The sequence below is a fragment of the Amphibalanus amphitrite genome, unplaced genomic scaffold (assembly GCF_019059575.1).
Source record: "Amphibalanus amphitrite isolate SeventyFive unplaced genomic scaffold, NRLGWU_Aamphi_draft 000006F_arrow, whole genome shotgun sequence".
Classification (NCBI taxonomy): domain Eukaryota; kingdom Metazoa; phylum Arthropoda; class Thecostraca; order Balanomorpha; family Balanidae; genus Amphibalanus; species Amphibalanus amphitrite.
The window spans coordinates 1,013,822-1,038,257 of NW_024881502.1; the positions used below are offsets into that span (position 1 = coordinate 1,013,822).

A 24,436-nucleotide genomic window follows, 5' to 3' on the forward strand; every position below is an offset into this window, starting at 1 on the left:
GCTGGCATTCGTTCGTATAGCCTCTCACCCGAGACCGAAGGTTTCTCTGCACCCCTCGCCCCCCCCCTTCCTCCCCCCGCCGGTCTCGTACCCGCTGGATCCGTTTCGGCCGTCCACTGTCCGGTGACTGAGATATTCTGTCCCAGTCGTCCACTGTCCGGTGACTGAGATATTCTGTCCCCGCCGTCCACTGTCCGGTGACTGAGATATTCTGTCCCAGTCGTCAACAGTCGTCCACTGTCCGGTGACTGATATATTCTGTCTCCGCTTCACAGTCCACTGTCCGGTGACTGAGATATTCTGTCCCAGTCACACAGTCCACTGTCCGGTGACTGAGATATTCTGTCCCAGTCGTCCACTGTCCGGTGACTGAGATATTCTGTCCCAGTCCTCCACTGTCTGGTGACTGAGATATTCTGTCCCCCGCCTCCCTCACAGTCCACTGTCCGGTGCCTGAGATATTCTGTTCCAGTCGTCCACTGTCCGGTGACTGAGATATTCTGTCCCAGTCGTCCACAGTCCTCCACTGTCAAGTGACTGAGATATTCTGTTCCCGTTTCGCAGTCCACTGTCCGGTGACTGAGATATTCTGTCCCCCGCCTCACAGTCCACTGTCCGGTGACTGAAGTATTCTGTCCCCGCCTCACAGTCCACTGTCCGGTGACTGAGATATTCTGTCCCCGTCTCACAGTCCTTTGTCCGGTGACTGAGATATTCTGTCCCCCGCCTCCCTCACAGTCCACTGTCCGGTGACTGAGATATTCTGTCCCAGTTGTCCACTGTCCGGTGACTGAGATATTCTGTCCCAGTCTCACAGTCCACGGTCCGGTGACTGAGATATTCTGTCCCAGCCGCCCACTGTCCGGTGACTGAGATATTCTGTCCCAGTCGTCCACTGTCCGGTGACTGTGATATTCTGTCCCAGTCGTCCACTGTCCGGTGACTGAGATATTCTGTCCCAGTCGTCCACTGTCCGGTGACTGAGATATTCTGTCCCAGTCGTCCACTGTCCGGTGACTGCTATATTCTGTGCCCGTTTCGCAGTCACTGGGAGGCGTGTCGCCCGTGCACTCTCCGCTCGGTGAGCGGTTGTTTCCGGGAGTGCCTCCGCCGCAGCGCCACCCACAGCACATTCCGCCGCCGCTGTCACCCGCACAGGTCAGACTGGGCCCGCACAGGTCAGCACGTCCCGCAGCACAGGTCAGACTCGGCCGGCACAGGTCAGACTCGGCCCACACAGGTCAGACTCGGCCCGCACAGGTCAGACTGGGCCCGCACAGGTCAGACTGGGCCCGCACAGGTCAGACTGGGCCCGCACAGGTCAGACTCGGCCCGTACAGGTCAGAGCCTCCCCCGAGTTCTGTGTTGGAGGGTGGCAATGGTGAGTTTGGGACGTGAATGTTGTCCGGCGGCGCTCCGTCCAGGTGAGTTGGTGTGCCGTGCGGTGCCACGACTGCCGTCTGGGTGCCGCGCCGGCGCAGCCCGCTGTCGACCCAGCTCAGTGACCCGGCCGGCCGGCTACACCGCGGACAGCTGCCAGTCTGCCAGTCACAGGCCCGTGTCGGTGTCCATCCTGTACCCCCGTCTGTCTGTCCGTCCGTCCGTCCGTCCGTCCGTCTGTCTGTCTGTCCGTCTGTCTGTGCATCCCGTCTGCCCGCCCGTCTGTCCATCCTGTACCCCCGTCCGTACATGTTCCGTCTGTCCGTCCGTCCGTCCGTCCGTCCGTCCGTCTGTGTGTCTGTCTGTCTGTCTGTGTTCCGTCCGTCCGTCCGTCCGTCTGTGTGTCTGTCTGTCTGTCTGTCTGTCTGTGTTCCGTCCGTCTGTCTGTGCATCCTGTCCGCCCGTCCGTCCGTGTTCTGGTGTTCTGTCTGTCTGTCTGTCTGTCTGTCTGTCTGTCTGTCCGTCCGTCCGTCCGTCCGTGTACCGTCCGTCCGTCCGTGTTCTGTCCGTCCGTCGGACGGTAAGTTGTCTGCGGCCCCGGTCTCTGCGCCCGCCGCCTAGTGTTGATGTCAGAACACACCACCCTGGTAGCGGCAGTGCATGGAACTCGGGGCGGATCCCATGCTTCCCATACCTGCTACATTGCATGATTAAATAGAGACATCCAGGCATTTAAACGGCACGTGCACTGTACCACACTTTTCAAAGGTTAACCCTCGCCGGACCTATTGGTTTTCTACATACGCGCCGGCCGAGGGGGGGCGGGTACGACCCCCCCCTCGCCGTTTCGCCCCTGGTGGAGCTAGCGCGTCGCGGAAAAATCGAGCGTGTGCGCCGTTACGAGACGCAGAGATTGGTACCCGATTTTAAGGTCCTAGGTCAACCGGTGACCTCTGAGGTCAGGTCAAGTGCCCCAAGGTACGGTTCAGTTTTTGGTGAATAACTTCGCAAAAAACGGCCGCAGAGCCGCGATTTTGGCAGCATCGTGTTCGCCTCGCTTAGGCGCGTCGAATGATATATTTTTTGTGCGGGTCAGGTCAACTTGGGGTGTTGACCTCAGGTCAAGGTTAGGTCAGCACCCCAAGGTCACGAAGTTGGTCGAAAGGGGTCATGTCGCATATCATTCGATTCGGCAGGTCTTCCTGAGTCCATTGGTGGCTTTCCCGACTCGCTAGCTCAATTTGATCAAGAGTTATTGACGAAAAACTAATATGACCTTGATGACGTCATAAATGACGTCACGCAAGGTCAACATTGCAAAAGTGACGCATCTAACCTTGCAAGGAGTGCATCAAATCACGATTCTGTGTGCTTGAGATAGTTGGAGATCGTTCCCGGCGCCAGAATAGCAGTTTGAATTTTTCCCCATTGACTTATAATGGTGAGGTCACGAAAATGACCTGACCTCATATGACCTTTAGGAAAAATCCGAGATATACAAGTTGTGAGACTCATAATGGATACTAGATCCTGCAAGTTTCATTTCCCTGTGACATCTCCTCTGGCAGTGAGGGCGTTGCGAAGTTGCGACATCTGAAGACCGTGCAGAGGTTCACTTATGACGTCATAGGTCAGTGACCTGACCTGACCCAAAAATGCGGTTGGTGTCAAAAGATCCGGCTTGAATCAAAGGTCAGGTATGCCAAGTTTCAGCTCTCTATCGCCAGCGTGTTCGGAGCTATCGCGAAAAAAACCCTATGGGGGGGCGGCACCCGCCCCCCCCCCCCTCGGCCGGCGAGGGTTAATGCAATGCTTGAATATTGCAAGCCGTGTGGTTCAAGGGATGTGGTAAAACACGTTGAACCACACGGCTGCTGACGTCACTATCATATAGTTGTGAGCTTTTTGGCAGGTATGGGAAACACCTTCCAGCCCTAAGGCCGGGAATTCAATAAATGTCACCTCGCTTTTTTTTAGCAAAATCACCTCGGGCCTAACGGCCCTCGGGGTTTCCGCTAAAAAACCTCGGTGACATTTATTGAATCATCCCGGCCCCGGGCAGGAATATATTATCCTGAGCTCCTATGCCATGGAATCATAGATGTAGGTTTTCTCCCCTCGAGAAATGCAGCGATATCACAGATATCGACCTAATTGTTATAGAAAGATCCAGAGTTACGGAATCCTATTATAATTTGTTAGAGTCATGATTTTTTTGCGAACATTTGCTGCCAATTACAGTGATTCTCTTTTGTTATATGAAGGTGATCACAGTTCACATTCAAAGCTGTGTAACACCAATTGACATGAAAGCACCAGGTGACATGTTGTTGTATTATATCCCCTCAGATCATAACTAGATCCTTGTTCTTGTCCCTGTCCGTGCTAGGTCCTTGTCGCGAGGTCCTATGAGATCATAAATTAATGATGGATTTCCACATGGGGTAGATTATAGTCGTAGCGCCTAGCCTGTAGTTTGTCTTGAGCTCTGCTGAAGTCACTGATCGCCGCTTGGATTGCCGCACGTGTGTTGGCACTGGCTGCGTATCGGCCGGTTGTGTGTCGTTGGCCGGCTGCATGGCTGTGGCCGGTGGCTGCTGCCTGACGGCGCCGTCCGTCGTGTGCTCGCCTCCACAGAGTTCGCTGGGCGTGCCGGGCAGCGTGTCGTCCAACTACCTGCACACCTGTAAGGTAGGCCCCCCCCCTCCCTCCCCCGCGGCCGGGCGGCAGCCGGCCCTCGGCTCGGGAAGGTGACGCGCGCTGCGCGAGAGGACCGGCGCTGGGTCAGGTTCTGCACCAGCTGACACCGGGGCCATAGGAGCCGTGCAGATGGCCCGTGTGTCGGGGTGCCGTTTTGATCGGGGCGGTGTTGACGGACGGCACGTGTACCCATCGGTCTGGTGCGGATCGCCGCCGGTGCTGGCAGCAGCCGCGGTACGGCCGGCGCGGCGCCCGGCTGACCAGTGTGCTCTGTGTGCCGCAGGGTGTGACTGTGGAGCACCAGCGCCAGCCGGCGCCTGGAGGGTATAGTCCAGCTCAGTACGGCAATCACGCGCCCCAGCAGCAGCACTCACCTCAGCATCACCATCAACATCATCACCATAATCAGCAACATCAGCACCATCCACCGCATCACCACAATCAACAACACCATCAACAACATCATCAACAACATCATCAACACCGTCAACAACATCAACAACATCATCAACATCAGCAACAACAGCAGCAGCAGCAGCAGCAGCAGCAGCAGCAGCAGCAGCAGCAGCAGCAGCAGCAGCAGCAGCAGCAGCAGCAACGGCAGCACCAGCAGTCGCAGCAGCAGCAGCCGGCGGACCGGAGCCGTCACCTGCAGCCGGACCAGTCAGACCAGCAGCAGGAGCGGCCGCCCCCGTCCCCGGTGAGTCCAGCACCAGGCTGGTGAGTCCGGCACCGGGAGCGCTGGTGACGACCGGTGGGTCCGGCACCAGCCGCGCGGTGAGTCAGCCGCCCGTCCCTTCCGGCATGCCGCAGACCGTCGCTCACACTGTCATAGGCGTACCTGGCACCTACTCACTCTTCAGCTGGCTAGTAACTGTTTCCCCATGCCTTTGTACTAGAGTAGTTCTACTGTCTTTCTCTGTATTTTCAATGCACTCGTATCTATGCATTCACGGTATCAATACGCGCGCTACGAATCAAATTCAGTTTTGAAATATTTTGTAAGCTGAATTCATGTTTTGTCTTACCTTTTAGACGTCATTTATTGTCGTTTTGATTCGCCCTACTACCAGAGCTCGGCTGTCAGTAGTTGCGGCATGTGTCTGTGTTTGGCTGGCGGGCTGTTGCGCGGTGGTGTTGCACGCTGCCCGTGTTCGGTGCCGTGCCGGCTGGGCCAGCGGGCGCCCTCTGAGCGGGCCGGCTGCTCCCGCAGGACGGCCGAGCCGAGCCGATGGGCGCGTACCGGACGCCCCAGCTGAGCCCGCGCAGTGTGTCGCCGCTGCCCTACTACCAGGTAGGCTGGGCCGGCCCCCGGCCCCCGGCTCCCGGCTCCGCCCCCGGCTCCCGGCTCCCGGGTCCCGGCTCCTGGCGCCGCGGCCGGCCGGCCGGCGGTGGCCGGAACCAGCACCGGTCCCTGGCCTGCCCCAGGGATCGTGCCTAGTTGTAGTACTGACTGTACATGTTTGTAGTTGATTTGGTATTGCTCGCCATCTGAGCGTCATCAGGTGACTTTCGTAGCCATGTCTAGTTATCACACGTTATAGGCTCTGCTGAAAGTTAGGTAACTGATAAATTCATATCACTTTACCAAATATTCACTGATCAGGACAGCGTGCATCGTAACAGCGTGCATTTTTTCTTCCGACACTGTGCATGCTCTTCGTCCCAATATCTGCCCTTATATCTTTCCCAATATCTGCTCTACTTTCAATAACGTATCCCCTACTGTCCGTCCCGACATCTACCATTTCATCTCTCCGAATATCTACCAATCTATCTGCCCTATTGTTTCCCCACACTCTCCGTGCCGGTACCCCCTGTCCGTGCCGGTACATCCTCCCCTCCCCACTCTCCGGTGCCGGTACCTCCCCCATTCTCCGTGCCGGTACCTCCCCCCTGTCCGTGCCGGTGCCCTCCTCCCCCCTGTCCGTGCCGGTACATCCTCCCCTCCCCACTCTCCGGTGCCGGTACCTCCCCCATTCTCCGTGCCGGTACCTCCCCCCTGTCCGTGCCGGTGCCCCCCCCCCCCCACTCTCCGGTGCCGGTACCTCCCCCACTCTCCGTGCCGATACCCCTGTCCGTGCCGGTGCCCTCCTCCCCCCCCTGTCCGTGCCGGTACCCACTCTCCGTGCCGGTACCCACTTTCCGTGCCGGTACCCACTCTCCGTGCCGGTACCCACTCTCCGTGCCGGTACCCACTCTCCGTGCCGGTACCCACTCTCCGTGCCGGTACCTCCCCCCTGTCCGTGCCGGTGCCCCCTGTCCGCGCCGTTACCTCCCCCAGTCCGTGCCGATACCTCCCCCTCTCCGTGCCGGTACCCCTCCCCCCTCTCCGTGCCGGTACCCCTCCCCCCTCTCCGTGCCGGTACCCCCTGTCTCCGTGCCGGTACCCCTCCCCCCTCTCCGTGCCGGTACCCACTCTCCGTGCCGGTACCCCCCCCCCCCGCTGTCGGTGCCCCGCTGTGACAGCGGTGCGCGCCGCGGTGTCCTTCCCCAGGCCGGGTACCGGAGTCCCAGTCCTCTGGACAGCGTGCCCTCGGCGCCGGGCTCGCCGGCCGGACCGCCGTCGCCCGTGCCCAACCTGCCCAACGGCGGCTTCTTCGTCTCGCCGCAAACCCAGCAGATGCAGAAGCAGTTCGAACAGTTCAGCATGGTGAGCCCAACTGACCCCAGTATCGCCCAAACATGTGTGCAGCACTCAGCTGTGCTCCGTGACTGTTCATGAAGCCCCGTTACGGCGCCGTGGCATAATTATTGATATATATATATATATATATATATATATATATATATATATATATATATATATATATATATATATATATATATATATCTTTTGCTTACTTCTTGTCCGGGCACTTGTTATCTAGGTGTGCGTGTGGGGGGGGGGGCGAGGTAAGGTACACATTGGAGTCGTTTGCTGAGTGCACGGCTGTATACGGCTGTGGCTGTGTTAACTGTTCTCTGCCACCGCTGTATGTAGCTGTGTGTCTCTGCCACCGCTATATGTGTCTGTGTCTACCACCACTGTATGTGTCTGTGTCTGCCACCGCTGCGGTGTGTCTGTGTGTCTCTACCACCGCTGCGGTGTGTCTGGCTGTCTCTGCCACCGCTGTATGTGTCTGTGTGTCTCTGCCACCACTGCTGTATGTGTCTGTGTGTCTCTACCACCGCTGCGGTGTGTCTGTGTGTCTCTACCACCGCTGTATGTGTCTGTGTGTCTCTGCCACCGCTGCGGTGTGTCTGTGTGTCTCTACCACCGCTGCGGTGTGTCTGTGTGTCTCTGCCACCGCTGCGGTGTGTCTGTGTGTCTCTGCCACCGCTGCGGTGTGTCTGTGTGTCTCTGCCACCGCTGCGGTGTGTCTGTGTGTCTCTGCCACCGCTGCGGTGTGTCTGTGTGTCTCTGCCACCGCTGCGGTGTGTCTGTGTGTCTCTGCCACCGCTGCGGTGTGTCTGTGTGTCTCTGCCACCGCTGTATGTGTCTGTGTCTACCACCACTGTATGTGTCTGTGTGTCTCTATCACTGCTGTAAGTGTCTGTGTGTCTCTACCACTGCTGTAAGTGTCTGTGTGTCTCTACCACCGCTGTATGTGTCTGTGTGTCTCTACCACCGCTGCGGTGTGTCTGTGTGTCTCTACCACCGCTGTATGTGTCTGTGTGTCTCTGCCACCGCTGCGGTGTGTCTGTGTGTCTCTGCCACCGCTGCGGTGTGTCTGTGTGTCTCTGCCACCGCTGCGGTGTGTCTGCGTGTCTCTGCCACCGCTGCGGTGTGTCTGGCTGTCTCTGCCACCGCTGCGGTGTGTCTGCCTGTCTCTGCCACCGCTGCGGTGTGTCTGTGTGTCTCTGCCACCGCTGCGGTGTGTCTGTGTGTTTATACCACCGCTGTATGTGTCTGTGTGTCTCTACCACCGCTGCGGTGTGTCTGTGTGTCTCTACCACCGCTGTATGTGTCTGCGTGTCTCTGCCACCGCTGCGGTGTGTCTGCGTGTCTCTGCCACCGCTGCGGTGTGTCTGGCTGTCTCTGCCACCGCTGCGGTGTGTCTGCCTGTCTCTGCCACCGCTGCGGTGTGTCTGTGTGTCTCTGCCACCGCTGCGGTGTGTCTGTGTGTCTCTGCCACCGCTGCAGTGTGTCTGTGTGTCTCTGCCACCGCTGTATGTGTCTGTGTGTCTCTACCACCGCTGTATGTGTCTGTGTCTGCCACCGCTGTATGTGTCTGCGTGTCTCTGCCACCGCTGCGGTGTGTCTGTGTGTCTCTGCCACCGCTGTATGTGTCTGTGTGTCTCTACCACTGCTGTAAGTGTCTGTGTGTCTCTACCACCGCTGTATGTGTCTGTGTGTCTCTACCACCGCTGCGGTGTGTCTGTGTGTCTCTGCCACCGCTGCGGTGTGTCTGTGTGTCTCTACCACCGCTGTATGTGTCTGTGTGTCTCTGCCACCGCTGCGGTGTGTCTGCCTGCCTCTGCCACTGCTGCGGTGTGTCTGCCTGTCTCTGCCACCGCTGTATGTGTCTGTGTGTCTCTGCCACCGCTGTATGTGTCTGTGTGTCTCTGCCACCGCTGCGGTGTGTCTGTGTGTCTCTGCCACCGCTGCGGTGTGTCTGCGTGTCTCTGCCACCGCTGCGGTGTGTCTGGCTGTCTCTGCCACCGCTGCGGTGTGTCTGCCTGTCTCTGCCACCGCTGTATGTGTGTCTGTGTGTCTCTACCACCGCTGCGGTGTGTCTGTGTGTCTCTACCACCGCTGTATGTGTCTGCGTGTCTCTGCCACCGCTGCGGTGTGTCTGTGTGTCTCTGCCACCGCTGTATGTGTCTGTGTCTACCACCACTGTATGTGTCTGTGTGTCTCTGCCACCGCTATATGTGTCTGTGTCTACCACCACTGTAAGTGTCTGTGTGTCTCTGCCACCGCTGCGGTGTGTCTGCCTGTCTGCCACCGCTGCGGTGTGTCTGCCTGTCTCTGCCACCGCTGTATGTGTCTGTGTGTCTCTGCCACCGCTGCGGTGTGTCTGTGTGTCTCTGCCACCGCTGCGGTGTGTCTGCGTGTCTCTGCCACCGCTGCGGTGTGTCTGCCTGTCTCTGCCACCGCTGCGGTGTGTCTGCCTGTCTCTGCCACCGCTGTATGTGTCTGTGTGTCTCTACCACCGCTGCGGTGTGTCTGTGTGTCTCTACCACCGCTGTATGTGTCTGCGTGTCTCTGCCACGGCTGCGGTGTGTCTGTGTGTCTCTGCCACCGCTGCGGTGTGTCTGTGTGTCTCTGCCACCGCTGCGGTGTGTCTGCCTGTCTCTGCCACCGCTGCGGTGTGTCTGTGTGTCTCTGCCACCGCTGCGGTGTGTCTGTGTGTCTCTGCCACCGCTGCGGTGTGTCTGTGTGTTTATACCACCGCTGCGGTGTGTCTGTGTGTCTCTGCCACCGCTGCGGTGTGTCTGCGTGTCTCTGCCACCGCTGCGGTGTGTCTGCCTGTCTCTGCCACCGCTGCGGTGTGTCTGCCTGTCTATGCCACCGCTGTATGTGTCTGTGTGTCTCTACCACCGCTGCGTGTCTCTGCCACCGCTGCGGTGTGTCTGTGTGTCTCTTCCACTGCTGTAAGTGTCTGTGTGTCTCTGCCACCGCTGTATGTGTCTGCGTGTCTCTGCCACCGTTGCGGTGTGTCTGCCTGTCTCTGCCACCGCTGCGGTTTGTCTGCCTGTCTCTGCCACCGCTGTATGTGTCTGTGTGTCTCTACCACCGCTGCGGTGTGTCTGTGTGTCTCTACCACCGCTGTATGTGTCTGTGTGTCTCTACCACCACTGTATGTGTCTGTGTGTCTCTACCACCGCTGTATGTGTCTGTGTCTGCCACCGCTGTATGTGTCTGCGTGTCTCTGCCACCGCTGCGGTGTGTCTGCCTGTCTCTGCCACCGCTGCGGTGTGTCTGCCTGTCTCTGCCACCGCTGTATGTGTCTGTGTGTCTCTGCCACCACTGCTGTATGTGTCTGCGTGTCTCTGCCACCGCTGTATGTGTTTGTGTGTCTCTACCACCGCTGTATGTGTCTGTGTGTCTCTGCCACCGCTGCGGTGTGTCTGTGCCGCAGGAGATGTCTGCACCGCCGTCAGTCAGCAGCTGCAGCTCCCAGTCGTCGGCCATGACGGCCCGCGGAGCGCCGCTGCAGACGGCGCCCACCAGCACTTCGCAGACCATCCCCGAAATCACACTGTCCGGTGGGTGCGCGGATCGTCCACACTGTGGTCGGGGTAGTCGGGTAGTCCACACTGTGGTCGGGGTAGTCGGGTAGTCCTCACTGTGGTCGGGGTAGTCGGGTAGTCAACACTGTGGTCGGGGTAGTCTACACTGTGGTCGGGGTAGTCAGGTAGCCCACACTGTGGTCGGGGTAGTCGGGTAGTTCACACTGTGGTCGGGGTAGTCGGGTAGTCCACACTATGGTCGGGGTAGTCGGGTAGTCCACACTGTGGACGGGGTAGTCAGGTAGTCTACACTGTGGTCGGGGTAGTCGGGTAGTCCACACTGTGGTCGGGGTAGTCGGGTAGTCCACACTGTGGTCGGGGTAGTCAGGAAGTCTACACTGTGGTCGGGGTAGTCGGGTAGTCCACACTGTGGTCGGGGTAGTCGGGTAAATAGACTACACTGTGGTCGGGGTAGTCGTAGTCCACACTGTGGTCGGGGTAGTCGGGTAGTCCACACTGTGGTCGGGGTAGTCGGGTAAATAGTCTACACTGTGGTCGGGGTAGTCGTAGTCCACACTGTGGTCGGGGTAGTCGGTAGTCTACATTGTGGTTGGGGTAATCGGGTAGTTCACACTGTGGTCGGGGTAGTCAGGTAGTCTACACTGTGGTCGGGGTAGTCGGGTAGTCCACACTGTGTACGGGGTAGTCAAGTAGTCCACACTATGGTCGGGGTAGTCGGGTAGTCCACACTGTGGACGGGGTAGTCGGGTAGTCCACACTATGGTCGGGGTAGTCAGGTAGTCTACACTGTGGTCGGGGTAGTCGGGTAGTCTACAGTGTGGTTGGGGTAGTCGGGTAGTCCACACTGTGGACGGGGTAGTCAGGTAGTCTACACTGTGGTCGGGGTAGTCGGGTAGTCTACAGTGTGGTCGGGGTAGTCGGGTAGTCTACAGTGTGGTCGGGGTAGTCGGGTAGTCCACACTGTGGTCGGGGTAGTGGGGTAGTCTACACTGTGGTCGGGGTAGCCGGGTAGTCCACACTGTGGACGGGGTAGTCGGGTAATCCACACTGTGGTCGGGGTAGTCGGGTAGTCCACACTCCACACTGTGGTCGGGGTAGTCGGGTAAATAGCCTACACTGTGGTCGGGGTAGTCGTAGTCCACACTGTGGTCGGGGTAGTCGGGTAGTTCACACTGTGGTCGGGGTAGTCGGGTAGTCCACACTATGGTCGGGGTAGTCGGGTAGTCCACACTATGGTCGGGGTAGTCGGGTAGTCCACACTATGGTCGGGGTAGTCGGGTAGTCCACACTGTGGACGGGGTAGTCGGGTAGTCCACACTTTGGTCGGGGTAGTCGGGTAGTCCACACTGTGGTCGGAGTAGTCGGGTAGTCCACAGTCCACACTGTGGTCGGGGTAGTCAGGTAGTCTACACTGTGGTCGGGGTAGTCGGTAGTCTACATTGTGGTCGGGGTAGTCGGGTAGTCCACACTTTGGTCGGGGTAGTCGGTAGTCTACACTGTGGTCGGGGTAGTCGGGTAGTCCACACTGTGGACGGGGTAGTCAGGTAGTCTACACTGTGGTCGGGGTAGTCGGGTAGTCCACACTGTGGTCGGGGTAGTCGGGTAAATAGTCTACACTGTGGTCGGGGTAGTCAGGTAGTCTACACTGTGGTCGGGGTAGTCAGGTAGTCTACACTGTGGTCGGGGTAGTCGGGTAGTTCACACTGTGGACGGGGTAGTCGGGTAGTCCACACTGTGGTCGGGGTAGTCGGGTAGTCCACACTGTGGTCGGGGTAGTCGGGTAGTCCACACTGTGGTCGGGGTAGTCGGGTAGTCCACACTGTGGTCGGGGTAGTCGGGTAGTCCACACTGTGGACGGGGTAGTCAGGTAGTCTACACTGTGGTCGGGGTAGCCGGGTAGTCCACACTATGGACGGGGTAGTCGGGTAGTCCACACTGTGGTCGGGGTAGTCGGGTAGTCCACACTGTGGTCGGGGTAGTCGGGTAGTCCACACTGTGGTCGGGGTAGTCGGGTAGTCCACACTGTGGTCGGGGTAGTCGGGTAGTCTACACTCTGGTCGGGGTAGTCGGGTAGTCTACACTGTGGTCGGGGTATTCGGGTAGTCCACACTGTGGACGGGGTAGTCGGGTAGTCCACACTGTGGTCGGGGTAGTCGGGTAGTCCACACTGTGGTCGGGGTAGTCGAGTAAATATTCTACACTGTGGTCGGGGTAGTCGGGTAGTCCACACTGCGGACGGGGTAGTCGGGTAGTCCACACTGTGGACGGGGTAGTCAGGTAGTCTGCGGTGGTCGGGGTAGTCGGGTAGTCTACACGGTGGTCGGGGTAGTCGGGTAGTCCACACTGTGGTCGGGGTAGTCGGGTAGTCTACACTGTGGTAGGGGTAGTCGGGTAGTCCACACTGTGGACGGGGTAGTCGGGTAGTCCACACTGTGGTCGGGGTAGTCGAGTAAATAGTCTACACTGTGGTCGGGGTAGTCGGGTAGTCCACACTGTGGACGGGGTATTCGGGTAGTCCACACTGTGGACGGGGTAGTCGGGTAGTCTGCGGTGGTCGGGGTAGTCGGGTAGTCTACACGGTGGTCGGGGTAGTCGGGTAGTCCACACTGTGGTCGGGGTAGTCGGGCTCGGGTAGTCCACACTGTGCTCGGGGTAGTCGGGTAGTCTACACTGTGATCGGGGTAGTCGGATAGTCTACATACACTGTGGTTGGTGTAGTCGGGTAGTCTACACTGTGGTCGGGGTAGTCGGGTAGTCTACACTGTGATCGGGGTAGTCGGGTAAATAGTCTACACTGTGGTCGGGGTAGTCGGGTAGTCTACACTGTGGTCGGGGTAGTCGGGTAGTCTGCGGTGGTCGGGGTAGTCGGGTAGTCCACACTATGGTCGGGGTAGTCGGTTAGTCTACACTGTGGCTACGGGGCAGTGCTGGAAATAATTTTTTGGATTACGACGCCCGAAATCTCCTAAATTTGCTAGCCTTTGTGATTAAAAACTCATTATTGCATCAAAAATGTACAGTAATAACATACCAGAGTAACACATTTTCTCAGATGTCACATTTATTGAGCCAAACATCTGCTGCTGTGGTTGAGTTGATATTATTATTTACCAGTAAAACGCCTTTTGGGCGAAGAACGAGCGAGCGAGATAGTGAGCCCTGCACGTGCGGAAGGGCAAGAGGGTACTTCCAATGGGCTTGTGCAAAGCACCCTTCTAACCGGTCGCTAGCGGTGTGCCAAATTTGAGCGCAATCGGCCCAGCCGTTCCTGAGATCTGGAAGCGGCATTCTGCACGTGCGCACGTGCAAACGGGGTCCAAACTGACTTTTGCATGGCACCTAACTGGTCCCCAACCGTGTACCAAATTTGAGCGCAATCGGCCCAGCCGTTCTCGAGATTTGGAAGCGCCCCCTGCACGTGCGCACGTGCAGCAGCACCTGAACCGCAACACATGGGAATGCATTGCCTGGTGGGTGCCTACCTGTATGCCAAGTTTCAGCGAAATCGATCCAGTAATTACCGAGTTATTGAAATGGGAACAAATTTGGCACATCTTTTTGTATTTTGCACGTGCAGTGGGGGTCACTCACATAGATCAAGAGTGTCCGACCTTTTGTAGAAGGGATGCAGCTACCCTACAAAAATTACCGCAAGACAATCGCCCAAGCGGCTGCTGAGATATGAGCCTATCAAAATCATTACTTTTGCAAAACAGCTTAAACACCCTTGACTTTTCACGCGGCACGTGCCACGACGGTCACTGAGATGTATCAAAAGTAGTCAATTACGGGGTAGAAGGGATGGGGCTACCCAGCAAAAAAGACCGCAGGCCAGTCGGTTCAGCGGTTGCTGAGATATAAGCCTCTCAAAAGCGTTACAGGCCGGGCCGGGCCGCTCATACTGAGATTTTTCCGTTATATGGGAAAGACTCGCTTCGCTCGCTGCGCTCGCTCGCTCGTAAAAAGCTGGCCGGTTCTCCGGACCGATTTTATTCTCCGGGTCTAGCACCCAAAATGACAATTCCAACACTGTTGCTAGCCACTGGGTAGTTTAGTCACGCTGTTCGGTGGGTGCGGGGTAGTTTGATCACATGGTCTGTTGGTTGTGGGGGTAGTTTGATCACATGGTCTGTTGGTTGTGGGGTAGTTTGGTCACATGGTCTGTTGGTTGTGGGGGTAGTTTGATCACATGGTCTGTTGGTTGTGGGGGTAGTTTGATCACGTGGTCTGTTGGTTGTCAAGGTAGTTTGATCACATGGTCTGTTGGTTGTGGGGTAGTTTGATCACACTGTCGTGACTTGAGCGTGGGCCGTGCGGATGATCTGAATTGGTCTGACCGTTGCCGTTTGGAGCTGACCGTTGATCTGTGCAGGCTCTGGATGCTCTAGTCTGTACTGACCTAACCGTCTGTGTCTGGTTGCTGGCCGGTGTTGGGCTGACTGACCCGTGTGTTGGGCTGACTGACCCGTGTGTTGGGCTGACTGACCCGTGTGTTGGGCTGACTGACCCGTGTGTTGGGCTGACTGACCCGTGTGTTGGGCTGACTGACCCGTGTGTTGGGCAGTGACTGACCCGTGTGCCACTCGTCGGCAGACTTTTCGTCGCCGGCGGCGTTTTCTGAGCTGCACATTCCGCGAGTGCTGCGAGACGGGAGCGCGCTGCTGCACGGCGACTCGGCCCAGCTGCGCGACCCAGGTCAGCCGGCCGGCGGTGGCAGTCGCGCCCCGCGGCACGGGGTGCCCGGGCGGTAGAGGCTGGTAGGGTCGGGCCTGGGGCGGTGACCCTCACCCCAGTCTAATCGAAACGGGAGCCTCCGAGCTGAGGCGTCAGCACTCAGCGTGCCTCTCTCCGAGATAGTGGGACGCCAAATCCTGGCTAAACGAAATGCGCTGTTTTCCTTTTATTTGCCTTACCAGTGGCTGTCAGTGGTTGAACTGTCACCATTGTCAGTGGTTGACTGTCACCACTGTCAGTGGTTGAACTGTCACCACTTTCAGTGGCTGAACTGTCACAGTCAGTGGCTGAGCTCTGCTGTCCTCCCCCACTGATTTGTCCGGCCCACTGAGCTGTCCCCCCCCCCCCCTGAGCTGTTGGCCCCACTGAGCTGCTCCCCCCCCCCCACTGAGCTGTCCTCCCCCACTGAGCTGTACCCCCCCCCCCACTGAGCTGTCCGCCCCCCCCCCCTCCCACTGGGCTGTCCGCTCCCCCGCTGAGCTGTCGGGCGGCCGTTGCAGAGCCTCTGGGCGAGCTGGACCTGGAAGGTCTGCAGATGCTCACCAACCCGCACGGCGACCTCATCGACCCGAGCGCCGAGCAGTCGTTCCGGTTGGAGTCGCTCGGACAGTGACGGCCGCCGTCCAGTGACGGCCGCCGTCCAGTGACGCCGTCTGCCCGGTCCAGGTGACGCTGTCTGCCCGGTCCAGGTGACGCCGTCTGTCCGGTCCAGGTGACGCCGTCTGCCCGGTCTACTGACGCCGTCTGCCCGGTCCAGGTGACGCCGTCTGCCCGGTCCAGGTGACGCCGTCTGCCCGGTCCAGGTGACGGCGTCACCGGTCGTCGGGGCCTGCCTGCTCTCCGGCGCCGGGGCTGGGGCCGCCTCCAGCGGTGATGTGGTTGTGGTCTGGTGAATCATGAGCTGGGTTTCCGAGTGAAAGTGAGGGGTTACAGAGTTCAGGAGGCCGCCTGCATTGTCTCTGGCTCGGCCGGTCGGGGAGCGTGGGGAGGCTGTGGGCGGGTCTGGGGAAGGGGAGGCTGTGGGCGAGTCTGGGGGAGGCTGTGGGCGGATCTGGGGGAGGCCGTCGGGCGGGTCTGGGGAAGGCCGGTCGGGGAGCGTGGGGAGGCTGTGGGCGGGTCTGGGGGAGGCCGTCGGGCGGGTCTGGGGGAGGAGGGAGGCGGGCAGGCGGCGCGGGGCCCCGGGAGCGGCGCCGGCCGTCGGACCGGGCCGCACTGCGCCGTGCGGCGCCACGGGACCCTCTGGTGCCGTCCGGACCCAGGCGGGGGCTCCCAGGGAGCGGGCGCGCGGCGGCCCACCACGCCGGGCCATTGGAACGCCGGCCGACAGCGCTCCTTACCGGCCCTGATCCGATCCCGCACAGCGCTGATCCGGGTGGGACGGGATCCCGGAGGAACAGGAAAGAAGGTCCACATTGCTGTGTACTGTAGTGAGATCTTGTAGATAACCGCAATGAATTACGCAGTAACATTGGTTTCCAGCTGCTGGGCATGATTTTAAAATATTTTATATTTATGGTTTGCAGGCCGAACCGCAGAATTCGCTCATCGGCATACGCTCATCCACAGTTTACATGGGTTACAGGTTACAAGTTGCTTGCGGGTGATTGAATTGGTTCATGCGCCGCTTTTGCTGTTTTAATGGCTTTAGCCTCTGCCTTGAGGTTGTTGTTTCCAGTCATACGCAATTGTACAAAGGTTTTATTTTCTCTCCGACTTTCCAATCGCAATTTTTTTTAGCCGTGATTTGACTGCGTTTAAAAAAAGTATATTCGCCTGATATTTGAGTTTTTTTTTTTTTTTTGCTAGTACCATGCGGGGTTGGAAGGGTGTCACCGAGGCACATAAAAACAATCCTGGAATTTAAATTTTGAGGTTAGGTGACTGGTGAAGTTCGAAATTAAGCATATTCACATTTAGAGCTTTGACGAGCGCGGGGTCGAATACAACTAGCCCGATTTCGCTAGGTGTATGAGCCAGCATTTCACATGTTTTAGCGTTTAAAACCACAAAAAAACTGCAAACGCGCGGATAACGTAAGCCGACATACGCCGAATCGCGATTTCGAGCAAACATGATCTCGAGAAATAGGTCACATGTCAAAGGTCATTTGGGTTATGGTCTTGAAATTTTCAGGGTAGGTGTAAAATTGATAAACTCGAGGGTAATGAGAGTTTTGTTGCGATCGGCCGCTTTTTACGCGACTTATTTGCGAAAAACCGAGGGGCCCGTTCGACCTCCCTCACCCTATAGTGCGAGGGTTAAGAGCTGAGAAAGTGGTTCTTAGAGCTTGTTATTTTGGTTCTTCGGTGACACATTTGCCAAAAAGCCGTGGACAGGGTTGAAAAGTTATGCCACTTTTTAGCTGAAGCTGGCTGAGGTGATCTCCCAAAAGCAGCGACCCGAAAGGTTTTCGACGAAACCAAACGAAGTTTTTGCGGACAGGTAAAGCATTTTTTAATAATGTAAGAGAAGCTACATTTTTTTTAATTTTTTTTTGCGAATAATAAGAGAAGCTACATGCAATTTCTGGATAATCCCATGATAAGCTCCTAAGTGAGCGGTAGTAGTCAGCGTGGGCGAAGCGTCAACTTTTCCCAGCCTCTCGATCAGTGACGGGCTAACATTACTACATTTGGCAAATGCACAAATTGTAATTTGCTCTTAGATGTGGCTGTCATGTAATGTGTTTTTAACTAGCATTTATCCCTGTATGGTAGCCAAGCCCTAAGCACTGCATAATGGCTAACAGCTTCATTGGAGCAAGCTTTGTGTCAGGAATGCTTGCATAACAGTGATATCACGTATATGAAACTACTATCGATCCTTCTATCCAATGACCCAATGACGCTAAACTAAACATATTGTAGTTATGCTTACGCACTCAATACCTTTACCGTGGTCTCCTGCGTCTTTCGGCAAGTCGATTTAACGATATCACCAGTCCAATGTCGATATACATACGAGTCTGGCAAGGACCGCAATCTCCGTGCCAGCCGCTCTATGGTCGTACCTGCAATCTCCATACATTGCTGTTGGTAGCGCAATGGTATCGTCAGACGTGGTGGGCGGATTTCCCTGAGTAGTCTGAAAAGGGACATTAATTTTAAGTAGACTAGCGCAATACGATGGAGGGATCTCATGTCACTCGGATAGCGTGGAACACATTGTGATGATAGCTGTGCCACTGTGAGCGACTGCTCCACCTGGCGCCGGAATTTTTACGGCTGGCGACGGACGCTCGGGCGGGCTGGGCTCGGCCGCCGCCCAGCCGCTCGCCCGTAGCACCCGTCTGGCGACTGCCGAGCGTCCCTGGGCGGCGGCCGGAGTGGCGCACGGCTCACACGCCGGTGGTGCTCACATAGCCAGGGCCGGCCCTGGTTTATCTAGTGAGGTAGCGGTAGAAGCCGCGACTCGTGCCGGCTGCCACGTGGCGCCGAGCCCGCCAAACTGCGTGCCTTGGCGGACACGGGTCAACTGGGGCGAAACGGGTGAAACGCGCCCGGAAACCGCTCAGAGGCGGCGCCCCATACTGGGCATTGGGCATGTACGCTCTTGCTGACACGTTTAGCACAGAGCGTTTATTTTTTAGAGCGTGCGATAGTCACCCTGGCTGGGCTTTACATACGTATTGGGCGAGGCATACAGTGCGTAACAAACAGTGTGTGCGTATGTAGAGTGTCTGCCGTCGGTGGGTTAGTCGTTACGGCCGGCTGGTGAGCCGGGGGGTCTGCCATTGGTGGGGGTAGTCGTTATGGCCGGCTGGTGAGCCGGGGGGGGGGGGGGCGGAGCCGGCCAGGCCTGCACTGGGCCGGGGAGTTTGGCCGGAGCCGGAGCTGTCCGCACCGGCCGCGGTGGGAGGGAGCCGCAGCCCTGTCTGTCGTCGGTAGGATGGCCGGCCGCTGGGGCCGCCGGGCGGTGCCAATGTGTCTCTGTGTGGCCGCGCCCAGTCCCTGCAGACGCCCGGTGCTCGGCGTGTGGGGGGGCTGGCCGGCAGGGGAGTGGGCCCGCTGTCGGCCCTCCGCTGGCGGACTCGTCGCCGTTTTGCTCACGACTCGGGCTAGCTTTTTGTGTTTTAGACTGCTGTATATCTCAGCTCGCCTTTCATATTAGTGGTCATATTATATTTGCGCTGTGCGTATTGATGTACTTAACTTCTTAAGGAGCATTGATGTACGTGTCTTTGGATGACTTATTTTTAGCTTAACAATCAAATATCATGACGGACGTTTGTATTGATTTTGTTGGTGTAGATTTTGTTTATTATCAATTCGCGTGAGGGTTTAATTAGATATGTTTTGCGTGGCTTACGTTTAAGTTTTATACGTTTATTGACGGTGGTGTGACTGAGGTGGCGGCAGTGGGCCGTGGCTGGCCGCCGGCGCTGGGTCGTCAGTATTGCCGGCTCGCCGGCGCCGGGAGGTCTGCACGGCGACCGCCGCGGGGCCGCGCCGGGGGACAGACGGCCGGCACCGGCCAGCCGGCCCATCCGTGGGAAGCGCCGGCCCAAACCGACCCATATAACGAGTACAAAGAGTGTGGCTGCGCGCGCGCGTGCCGGCGTGATCTATGTGCCGCCGGGTGTGTGTGCCGGCCGGCCCGGGCCGCTGAGCTGTGCCAGCGTGATCTGCGCGCGTGTGTGTGCCGCCGGGTGTGTGTGCCGGCCGGCCCGGGCCGCTGAGCTGTGCCGGCGTGATCTGTGTGTGTGTGTGCGTGTGTGTGCCGCCGGGTGTGTCTGCCGGCCGGCCCGGGCCGCTGGTGTGCCGGCGGCGGCCGTCACTGTGGGACGTCTTTTACCTGAATCGGCTGAATCTAATACAAACCAGCCCCGAGGCGTGTGTGTGTGCTGTGCAGGCCGGGGGGCCGTGGGGGGGGGGGGGTCCCAGGGCGAACTGACACCGTAGAACTGCCGACGGCCGGTCCTATGGGCTGACTGACGGACGGATAGACAGACAGGAAAGCAATTACACGAGAACGTATTTTCTTACAATTTCGCCAGTCAGTGGTGACTTTGCTTTAGCGGGGATTGTAAAGGGCAGCATCGGTCGCTTGCCATCGTCCCACCGGAACATACATTACCTGATGTGTAAAAATGCAAGTGTCAGCATAATAAGGTCAGGTAATAGATTACCTGACCTTAAGCGATAATCCAGGAGGTCATAACACGTCAACATGGGCGCCGCCACCGACCGGGGTGGGGACGCGTCCCGCACTCTCAAAATGGCATAGGTACGTCCCCCCCCCCCCAACCAGGGGCGGCGGAAGATAATTTTGGTTGGGGTGCAAAATTTTATGAAGGGCTACTCTGGATGTTTTGGGCATCTTTACTTTTTCAGAATTTAGATTTCTAACTTCCGTTTTTCACTGTTACCGAGGCCCGAATCGAGTAAGCGGTTCTTTCCTTCCATTATAGTTAATAAACACTACAGGGTGTTTCACAATAAACGTTACTTTTGATAAGCTTTTAAAATGACCTCAGCTATTCGTATGCCCATAAATTCCATATTCATTTTGTTGCAAATTCTTTCGGGTTTTTTATCCTTACAAAAACTATGACGAATCATCAACTGCATTCTTTATGTACGTGCAATGTCCACACCATCAAAACAGGTCAATTCGCTGTTAAGCTTCAGGGTCCTTCACAATGAATGTTGCTTTTCAAACGACGATGTTTCAGTGACATGTATTACAATATGGCTCATGAGTATTACCTCATGAGACAGCAGAACAGTAGGACTGATGAACATATAACTTTCAGTTCAGCACCCTTCACGGGTTCTCCACTATGCCACCCTTCCGTCTGACTTTTTCAACCACATTCTCTGGGATCGCCGTCCGGCCAGGAGTCGGGGCTGGTCTGGTGTTTCCAGTCTTCTGGAACCTTTCTACTACCCGTTTGAAAGACATTTTTGACGGAATATCCTTCCTCCTTTTAAATGGCTACCGAAACTCCGTCGCACTGCGGTCAGACTCCGCAAAGCGCCGTAATGCATGACCACCCATACCGCCTCATCATCTGTACACAGCGAATTGACCCGTTTTGACGGTGTTGGCATTGCACGTCCATACCATACTGATGGAACCGTTGACGGTTTGTAAAAAAAAAATGTAAGGACTAAAAACCGCTACAAAGCTGCGGTGCAGCAAAATGCATATAAAATTTACGCGCTTACGAAGTACGAACAAGTAAGATCTTCATTTAAGCTATTCAAAAGTAACATTTATTGTGAAACACCCTGTAGGTAGGTACATTGCAATGCAAGTTCCACAGCATATCACCACTGTTCCATAGGACATAAATAGGTATCTGGTTCCAAAACGTAGGTATGAAATTTATCGGGAATAATATTTCGACACCTTTGGTGACCTGAGATGACCTCAGGGACATGAATAGAGGTCACGGGTGCAGTTTTCTGGTTCGGCGTGTCATATTAGCTTGTAACTCGCCCGGCGTTTGAAAGCGTTTAGTTAGAATAACGTAGCTACATCCGTCAATCGTATGCATTGTCAATCATACCTATTTATTGACGCCCTCCGTTCCCTCTTGTCATCCTTAGGAGTCAGGACAGACGGAATCATTTTCCTGCACGCCGCAAATCCTGCTCCGGGCTGGACGGGTAACTACTTTATCCCATGCGGCACTGCCCATAAGAGCGAGCCCCGTAGCCGTGTGCGGAGAGTGCTTCGGGGGCTGGTCGGCGTGTCCCCTGGACGGACTCAGCCCCGGCGACTCACCAGGGTGCTCGCCCAGACCAATGCCTCCCCCTAATTCCTATCATCCTTCCGGCCCTAGGTGGTCTCGTTAGACCGAAAGGGCCTATTCCAAGACAACAGACAAAATGATTGACGTACGGGCATTGGACGAACGTTCGTCCAAAAGAGGTGCCTCTCAATTTCCTCTTTTTTGACTTATAATAGAGAGATTGCAAAGTTTTACCTGACCTTAGGTCACTGACATTGAAATTCCGAGATCAAATTAGGTACATGAAACATACAATGATATACATATCTACATAATGGTTCATGATGGCAAACGAGATCAGCTTTGTGTGAGGACGAGTGTGTACTGCGTTACACAGTTCTCAGCAGAAACAGGTGTATCGGGGCAGCTCGGCTCCGATACGGACCGCATTTCACCAGCAGCCGCTCCGACCGATAGCAACGCCTTTAGATACCGCTGGCAGGCACTCATACGCGAATAAGATAAGATATCGTCTGACACCGGCTGTACCTAATCCCGCGGACACTGCGTCCGGAGGCCGGCGATCCCTGCCGATGGCCTGATGGAATTTCACAGTTCACCTAGACCACAACCGCAACTAGAACACAACCATGGCAATGAACAAGTGGACGGTTCGTACTTAAAGCTCACCGCCGGCTACCATCAGTGGCCCATAGCTCAAATCGCACGCAGTGCAGAAATGGCCAGTAGCTTATGGCAGCCTTCGTCTCCTCGCCTTCGCCTCATTGTTCTCATTGTTCTCTTTGCCACCCCTCATTGTTCCCTCATTCAGCCGGTCCCACCGCTGACATGTCGCACGGGTCGCCTACGGACCGACCGCGCAGCCGCCTCGTCCCAGCCCTCCACCGTGCTGTTCCGTCCGCGCAGCGTCCCCGCCTCCGTGCTCCCAGTCCTCCTCCGTGCTCCCAGTCCTCCGTGCTCTCAGTCCTCCGTGCTCTCAGTCCTCCGTGCTCCCAGTCCTCTCAGTCCTCCGCGCTCTCAGTCCTCCGTGCTCCCAGTCCTCCGTGCTCCCAGTCCTCCGTGCTCTCAGTCCTCGGGCTCTCAGTCCTCCGTGCTCCCAGTCCTCGGTGCTCTCAGTCCTCCTCGGGCTCGGTGACCAGGCTGACGAGCAGCGCGATCAGCGCGAACCCGAACGCCGTGCAGGCGAGCCGCGCCAGCTTGTGGCCGTGCCGGCTGCGCTCCCTGCTCAGCACCTCCATGAAGCAGACGAACATGAGCGCGCCCGCCGACAGCGTCTGCAGCACCATCAGCGAGATGCCGTGCGCGCGCCCGTCGGCGTCCAGCTGCAGCACGCCGATGCCGATGCCGATGCCGAGCAGCGTGGCGCCGACGAAGGTCAGGATGCAGCCGAGCTGGGCGGCCGGCTGCAGCCGCGTGGCCAGCAGCTCCAGGCCCAGGATGAACACCAGCACGAACTTGTGGCTGCAGATGGCGGCCAGCATCAGGTAGACGTCGTTCGCCTCCTCCTCGGCGCCCACGGCGATCCCCTCGAGGACGGCGTGGAACGAGAGCGCCACCAGCAGCAGGACGGTGGACAGCGCGCTGGCCGACTCGGCCAGCGCGGCGCCGTGCGAGTGCGGCTCCTCGGCGCCGTGCGAGTGCGGCTCGTCGGCGGCGGCCGGCTGCGGGGCGCGCCGCTGCAGCTCGACGGCGCTCAGCTCGCTCAGCTCCACCTGGGGCGTCACCTTGGCCGCCCCCGGCCGCCGCCGGCCGTGCATGATGGCGTGCGCCACCTCCTCGACAGCGTAGACCAGGAAGAATCCCACCCCGGTGAGGATGCTCGGCAGCGGGACGTCGTTCTCGACCACCAGTTGGTCGGCCTGCAGGTCGTCCCAGCTCTCCAGGCTCTCGGGGATCATGTGGCAGAGCAGCGTGGAGAGCAGCACGCCGCCGCCGAAGCACAGCAGGTAAGAGAAGAGCGTGCTGTCGGCCGTGACGCGCAGCGTGGCGTCCCGGCCGCGCTTGCCGCGCCGCACGATGGCCAGCGCGGCCATGGGCAGGCAGCCGGCCGCCAGCGAGCCCAGGCCGAGCACGGCCAGCGACACCAGCTTGGCCTGCAGGGCTTCGTCCATGGTATCTGGGGAGCAGAGCCTCTGTAACTCGGCCGGCAACCGGGCCTCACCTCTGTCTCCCGAATCATCGGACCAAACACTATCTATAGCGCAGCGGGAAACAAGTGTGCAGTGTGCGGCGTACATGGAAGGCCAAGACAATATGGATATGATGGTGTATCAGCAATCGAAGCTACATATCTTGTAAATTGATTGTCCCATTTTTTATGTTGGATGTAAACCTGCGTTTTGCGACTCTGTGATAACATTTACAACAGAAAAAAAAAAATGCTCAAAGCCATATAACCTAGTGTTGTAACTTGTAGCCCTCACACATTGTGAGCCCTGGTCGCCATCAGGCGGCCGGCGGCCTCACACCCACCTCTGTCTGAAGTGGCCCGCGGGCGGCCTATCCGCTGCCGGGCGCCGTGTCGCAGGAGGCGGCCGCACTGGCACTGAGGGCCGCCGCCGCCGCCGCTCCGCAGCACGGGCTAATACCGCCCCTATCAGCCCAGCCCAGTCGACACCGGGCTACCCGGAGACCTTCCGATGCTGAGATTGTCTATCTGTGTCCGAAATCGAGGTCACTGCGTAAGATCTGGTCGATTGTCGGGTCAAACCGCGACCCCTCTGTAGTATCGAGGAGCACATC

The 24,436-nt window shown here is 57.5% G+C and overlaps 2 protein-coding genes across 2 annotated transcripts in view; one reads left to right on the top strand and one right to left on the bottom strand.

The window, feature by feature from the left end:
* Positions 1 to 15,985, top strand: part of LOC122377900 (trithorax group protein osa-like) — a 32,008-nt gene extending 16,023 nt beyond the window's left edge. The window contains exons 7-15 of the mRNA XM_043358474.1: positions 1,045 to 1,158; positions 4,018 to 4,071; positions 4,364 to 4,576; positions 4,625 to 4,780; positions 5,294 to 5,374; positions 6,578 to 6,733; positions 10,149 to 10,275; positions 14,854 to 14,955; positions 15,495 to 15,985. Of these exons, the coding sequence (XP_043214409.1) occupies positions 1,045 to 1,158; positions 4,018 to 4,071; positions 4,364 to 4,576; positions 4,625 to 4,780; positions 5,294 to 5,374; positions 6,578 to 6,733; positions 10,149 to 10,275; positions 14,854 to 14,955; positions 15,495 to 15,607 (1,116 nt within the window). The 3' untranslated portion in view covers positions 15,608 to 15,985. The remainder of the gene's footprint in view (positions 1 to 1,044; positions 1,159 to 4,017; positions 4,072 to 4,363; positions 4,577 to 4,624; positions 4,781 to 5,293; positions 5,375 to 6,577; positions 6,734 to 10,148; positions 10,276 to 14,853; positions 14,956 to 15,494) is intronic.
* Positions 15,986 to 20,662: 4,677 nt separating this feature from the next.
* LOC122377600 (zinc transporter ZIP1-like) lies at positions 20,663 to 24,288 on the bottom strand. The gene is made up of 2 exons (XM_043357818.1): positions 24,167 to 24,288; positions 20,663 to 23,810 (listed from the first exon to the last, which is right to left on the bottom strand). Exon 2 carries the CDS (start codon positions 23,803 to 23,805, stop codon positions 22,807 to 22,809), a length of 999 nt encoding a protein of 332 aa, XP_043213753.1. The 5' UTR covers positions 23,806 to 23,810; positions 24,167 to 24,288; the 3' UTR covers positions 20,663 to 22,806.
* Positions 24,289 to 24,436: the final 148 nt, after the last annotated feature.

Excerpts from the sequence above, each read along its gene's own strand:
- LOC122377600 (XM_043357818.1), bottom strand. The coding sequence starts at position 23,805 with ATGGACGAAGCCCTGCAGGCCAAGCTGGTGTCGCTGGCCGTGCTCGGC.